This window comes from Alosa pseudoharengus, unplaced genomic scaffold, assembly GCF_046254945.1.
Source record: "Alosa pseudoharengus isolate Yale_2024_CS ecotype anadromous, Long Island Sound unplaced genomic scaffold, YU_APseudo_1.1 YU_APseudo_1.1_scf_16, whole genome shotgun sequence".
Classification (NCBI taxonomy): domain Eukaryota; kingdom Metazoa; phylum Chordata; class Actinopteri; order Clupeiformes; family Clupeidae; genus Alosa; species Alosa pseudoharengus.
This window is the reverse complement of record NW_027468630.1, coordinates 22,466,634-22,472,633: the sequence shown is the minus strand read 5'-3', so window position 1 is coordinate 22,472,633 and position 6,000 is coordinate 22,466,634. Positions and strand designations below refer to the sequence as shown.

At 42.3% G+C, this 6,000-nt stretch overlaps 1 protein-coding gene across 1 annotated transcript in view; it reads left to right on the top strand.

Annotated features, from left to right (window-relative positions):
• itfg1 (integrin alpha FG-GAP repeat containing 1) overlaps positions 1 to 5,971 on the top strand; it is a 163,049-nt gene extending 157,078 nt beyond the window's left edge. Inside the window, exon 18 of the mRNA XM_076287477.1 lies at positions 4,226 to 5,971. Within this exon, the coding sequence (XP_076143592.1) occupies positions 4,226 to 4,285 (60 nt within the window). The 3' untranslated portion in view covers positions 4,286 to 5,971. The remainder of the gene's footprint in view (positions 1 to 4,225) is intronic.
• Positions 5,972 to 6,000: the final 29 nt, after the last annotated feature.

Genomic DNA, 6,000 nt, shown 5'->3' with positions numbered 1-6,000 from the left:
AGCTGCATTGTACTGGTGAGTCTTGGAGTCAGACAATCCCTTTCACTGTGACCATGGTCTCTAGTCAAGCCTGATCCTTAAGTATGGCCTACAGTGGATGTTCCCATTTGTTTGTGTTTGAGAGTGTGTGTGTGTGTGTGTGTTGTTGTGTACAAGTAGACGTATGTGTGTGTGTGTGTGTGTGTGTGTGTGTGTGTGTGAGCATGCATGTGTGTGTCTTTGTATGTGTGTGTGTGTGTGTGTGTGTGTGTGTGTGTGTGTGTGTGTGTGTGTGTGTGTGTGTATCCATGTGCTTTTCTCCTGGCTGTTCCATCTCTCTGCGGTCCCCGCATTGCAACAGCCCGTAATTGAAGCAGGCTCTTGCTGATAAGAGGAGTCTAACCTTTTCACAAGCGAAAATAGTGTTTAGTGGAAGCCAGCCTTGCCCTGTGCCTAAGCTCACAATTCAGCCTGTTTGTGCAGTGAGCTGGTAGCTTAGAACGACTGTTGAATGAGTGGAGGGTTATAGCGTTGCTAATCATAAAGCTTATTGTGTGTGTCATGATTAAAAACGATAGCAGTATTCTATTCTGTAAAAGGGCTTGTATGGCTTGTATTGAGTGTACTTCTTGTGAGCAAATGTGCAATCCTTCCTTGTTTGAAAGAAAAAGGAAATGTGTGATGTATTACAGTTTTTCTCAGTCGCTTTGGTGCTTTTCTCACATCACTATTAACATTTGCACAGCAGTTAGTGCATTTCTCAAAACAATTAGTGCAAACTGCAAAACCTAGTTGATAACCTGCAAAAGCATGTCACTTGCTCAAAATGGATAGTCCATTCCTCAAAAGCAAGTATTTATGTCAATGAAACTAGTAGTGTCATCAAAATGAGAAGTCTTGACACCATAGTTTATGAACAAGATGGTCAAATGGCTTTGTCATGTTTTCATTACGACAGTTTATGCTCTCAGGGCCAGATGTACTAACGCTTTTGCGCCCACTTCAGGCATATTTGTTTAAAATCATTGCGAGGTATGTACAAACAGGCCGCAATGATGTAAAAGCGCAAACTGCCTGTCGCGGGAGCTGAAAGTGGCAGATTGCGTTTGTCATGTCATGCATATGCATTCATGGGAGGATTAGCGGGGAAGAGTAAAGAGCGCCTAATTATGTATTCCGCGGTATGTGGCCTACAAAGACTGCTCCTGAAAGCGCACGTCTATTCTGCGCCTAAATACTTCCGCCTTGTAAAAGCAGGTGTTAATCCAAATTGCAGTTCAATGCGTCAATAAGAGAACCTTTCAAAGACAACAGAATCGCTATTTAGAGCACACGTTTTTGTGGTGAAAGTATTTATACTACCAAAAGCAACCTCAACTTTCGTTGGCCTTTCGAATGTCTTACTGTACTTTCACTTTCACGTCATTCACTTAAACTTTCCTACTTGCTAGATTTGACCAATCTTCCATAGCCTACGTGCACAAGTAGTTTGAGTAGAACTACTGATCTTCATTATCTCCCTGCTTGTTTATATCATATCATGTATGGTATTATTTCATGATCGCTAAACGTTAGATTCTTTTTAATGTTGTCATCAGTTAACTTCATTTAACTGCGTTTGTATGTAGGCGCTGCCATTCAGTTGTGGACGTTCGTAAATTGCGTTTATGGGCGGAGAAAGGCAGAGGAAGGAGCAGTTTACACTAAGGATTGAACGATTGATAAATACGACAGAAACTTGGGTCTGACAGCGTTCGCAATCTGCGGTGTGTCCATGACGCTGATAACGCTATGTTTGCAAATGTACGTACATCTGGCCCTCAGTGTTTTGTGTTTTTCCATGCAAAAAATGGTCATAACTCGGTGACACTACCTGAAAATGCTCAAGACAGCACTATACAGTACTTGTACAGCCATTTGAAAACTACAGTTACAAATTGCTGCAGTTAGGGGAGTAAGTGAGTACAAGACAATGAATATGTACGTTTCACAGTTTTACTGTATATGCTCTTTGCAATTCTATAGCATTGTGACAGAATTTGATAACTAGTTCACCAATTTTGTATGTAATGACTCAAGCAATGAAATGAAGACTATTAGTTTTATTGGGAACGACTATTCAGCATCCATAAGCATTTGCAATTTGTTCAGAGGAAGGAGAAATTGCTACTATGATGTGCACAAATTACTAAATGTTGTGGAGGTTGAACTAATAGTTATGAGAATTTTCATTCTGATCTGAGAAAAGCACCAAAGCGACTGTAATAGCATGTGTGACTGCCAGCAAAATAGTGGGTGTGATGGTTTGCAGAAGAGTGGATGGAATGGGATCCAGAGGGCATGATGTTGGACGACTTCTATGAAGAAGTATAGAAAATTCCTCCTCATTAAGAGGAGAGAATGAATCCAACAATTCTACCATGTCGACATAAAGTAATGCCTTTTTAATGGGTTCATAGAACTGGGCACTAATCTTAGCAACTTTTTCAGTGAAAAATGTTGCAAAGTCATCTGATAGCCGCCCACAGAGGATGATTTAGAATAGACTTGAAAGTAGATGTGTCATAAGACAGACAGACAGACACTTTATTAATCCTGAGGGAAATTACCAGTAGTAAGTAAGCCAGAGATACAGGTTATAGTACAGAAAACCATGAAAATCCTTGCTGTGGTATGTAGTCTAATCCCATCCCTGCAGGTCACCCCTAGTTAGAAAGACACACTTCACTGTCCACCAGACCATGCCTGAGATGCCCCCTCCAGGACACACCTCCACTCTCACTCAAGCCCAGTAACGAAATGGGAGCTTGTTACTATAGCAGCGACAAACAAAGACAAACAAACTAGAGGCTCTGGGGAAGGTGCGGACCAGCTGCTAGCTAAGAGCGCGTTGGCGTAGGGCGCTCATTGGCACACACACCTTTCATGCCAGGTTTCCAACTGCCTCCACCGCTATCGTCGAGGGTGTCCGGCTTTATCTGGCCTGACTATTGACACACACACACACACACACACACAGACATACATACACACACGCACAAGCACACACGCTCCCCGAGCTCTCAATTACGGCGTTCGGTCACACCAGAACGGATCAATTAAGGCCAGGCAATGCCCCAAATGCACAGCGATGATCATTTCACAAGTAGGCCTGCTCAGTAATGATCTGGCGTCGGCCTGTGGCTCCCTTGTCCTGACACATAGCACTTAATTAGCCAGGGCCACCTCGCGATGGTGACGCACTTGCTGATTGCTCACTCACTAATCTTGTTGCGCCCACTAATGAGTTGTTTATACAAACCGACACCCCCCCCCCCCCCTCTCCCCCAAAGGGCTGCTAACGCTAAAGCCGCTAATTTTGTGAAAAACATAGAGTTGCTGTCCACTGGAGGTCATCTCTGGATTTTTTGGTGGTTTCAGAAGCGGGTTATTACTTCATGGGTGACTCTGCTAGCCCCCTCCTCATTATTATTATTATTATTATTTTATATTTCAGGATGTGTGTCCGTCAAATGGGTGCTTTTATGGTCTGTTTCCAGGAAGAGGAGCACACACAAGGCTAAAAATATTTCTGTGTGACCCTTTCAGATTGAGTGACAGAAATCAAGAGGGGGAGAGCGAGAGAGACGGAGGGATAGAGGGATGAGAAATGGAGTGATGGAATGATGGGATGAGATAAAGGCTGTTCATGAGCACTTTACAGAGATGATCTGAGGATCTGAGTGTGACTCACTTCCCCATTTTAGAACGCTGTGTGATGGAGGACAGTTGTTACACATGAACACAATACACACATACACATACACAAATACGTTTGGATGACACACATGAACTGTACTTACAGACAGTATCACATATGCACTCTGATATCTGACTTACTTGTATGCACAGACTTTCTAGACAATTCCACAAATACTTACGGCCTGGCACAATATTGTACAGAAAGAGGATTTGAGTTTGAGTAGAGGTTGAGTAGGTTTGACAAGAATAACATCAAACACCCTCTTTCTCTTTCTTTCAATGTGTCTTTCTACTTCTCTTTCTCTCTCTCTCTCTCTCTCTCTTTCTCTCTCTCTCTCTCTCTCTCTCTCTCTCTCTACATACTGTATCTCTGTAGTCATGTTTTATGTTTGTCTGTGTTTATGGTCACATGTATGTACATGTGTTTATGTGTTTGCGTCTTTCTTTCTGCATTTTGTCTGTCTATTTATTTCTGATCAAATTGTCATCTCATTGTGTGTTTTAGAAAGCAGATGACCGAGAGAAGAGGCAAGAGGCACACCGTTTCCATTTCGACGCCATGTGAGGCACTGGCTGAAGAAGAGCATCATGGGGGATATGCAAATCACTCCCCTCTCTGCTGTGTCCCATTGGGCAGATTACTTACATGTTTATTTATTTGGCTCCAATTAGACTTAGAGTAAATGATGAAAAGTGGCACATCATTCAGGCACATAATTTTATTTTTAATGCTTCAAATTTTTAAGATGTGATTTGACAAGATCTGCATAGCATTAAATGTGCAGACCTCTCTGTTGACAGAAGATAGGGAAAGCGTTACTTTTAACCACAAGCGCAAGGCATTTCAGGGGCCTGGAATCTGGTGATTTCATCAAACCAGGTGGTGTATGGTGCCAATACCCCTCTCTCTCTCTCTCTCTCTCTCTCTCTCTTTCTCTCTCCACACAACATTCCCAGCAGATGCAAACAGCATGCATGACCATTATATGTCTTCAATATGGAATTTCAGTCTAAGATGGACAATACTGCATCAGCATGTAGTCAGTGTCACTGGAACATATGTTTCTCTGCTACTGATTTAATTTAATTTGTTTATTTTGAGTGCATGAGTCCACGTTTTTGTACTTTCCATATTTTGCCCACAAACAATGGGGAGCTACTGTAGTGCTTTGTCGATGTTTTTGTTTGTTTCTTTGTTTGTTTTCTTTGTTTTTGAGCCATGCCCACCTCTGGATCTTCTACGTCATGGTAAAGCCTTGGGTTCCAACTGCTGTGCTTTCAACAGCTTGGAGGTGTACAGGTGGACATAACAGGGATACAGATGCTTCAGTGACCCTGACGCTCCCACCAGCACCATTTAACTAAAGACTTCCCCATCCCACCTGGCTACTGAGGAGCCCTCTATACAGCTTAACCAGCTGCTGCTTGTGTCTGGATGAAGAGTAAACCTGCATGTCCTTGACCCCTGTGGCAGACCCCTCTTTCATCTGTGTGAGTGGAGAGAGAGAGAGAGAGAGAGAGAGAGAGAGAGAGAGAGAGAGAGAGAGAGAGAGAGAGATGCACAGGCACATTGCACCCCCATCACTTTTATTGGTCTTTTATCTTTTCATTCCTCGTTTGGTTCCCGGTAACACCATTCCCCCAGTCCATGGGCCTGATCTCTCTTCCCGAGCTGAGCTTGAGTACACTGACTCTCATCCTTATTGGTGTGTGTGTGTGTGTGTGTGTGTGTTGCAGCCAGCCATCCAGTGAACTTGAATGTTAATCCATACAGTATCCGTGTGTTGTTCACTTTGCTGTTCCGTTGTCATTCAGACTTTTGATGTTTCATCACATTGAATGCAAGTCTAGAAATGTACATATGTTAAAAATGTACAGTTGAAATGGAGGTTGAGTAATCAAGGCTCTGCTTGATTTAGGATTGATGTTTTTGAAACTACTGTAGTCTACACTGTTCATTGAAGTAATGCAATATCTCATGTATGTAATGTCTTGAGAGAAGCCAAATTGACTCTTTTACAAGGCTTGGTCATCATTTGTAAAAATGTACACTGACTGCCTTTTAACTGTTTTCATTGTTTCTTTCTTGTGATTTGCACTTTTTTGTACTAATGAATAAATGTGTGTGTTTTTATTTATTTTGAGGGTACTGCATCAGAAGCTGTCATGTTGTGTAACTTTAATTTCATAGTTGTAGTAGTGTTATGTTGGATTGGTTATTATGCTGAAAATAAAACTGCTTTGCTGATGATGAGGTCTTGTCGATTTCCTCCCTGGTGT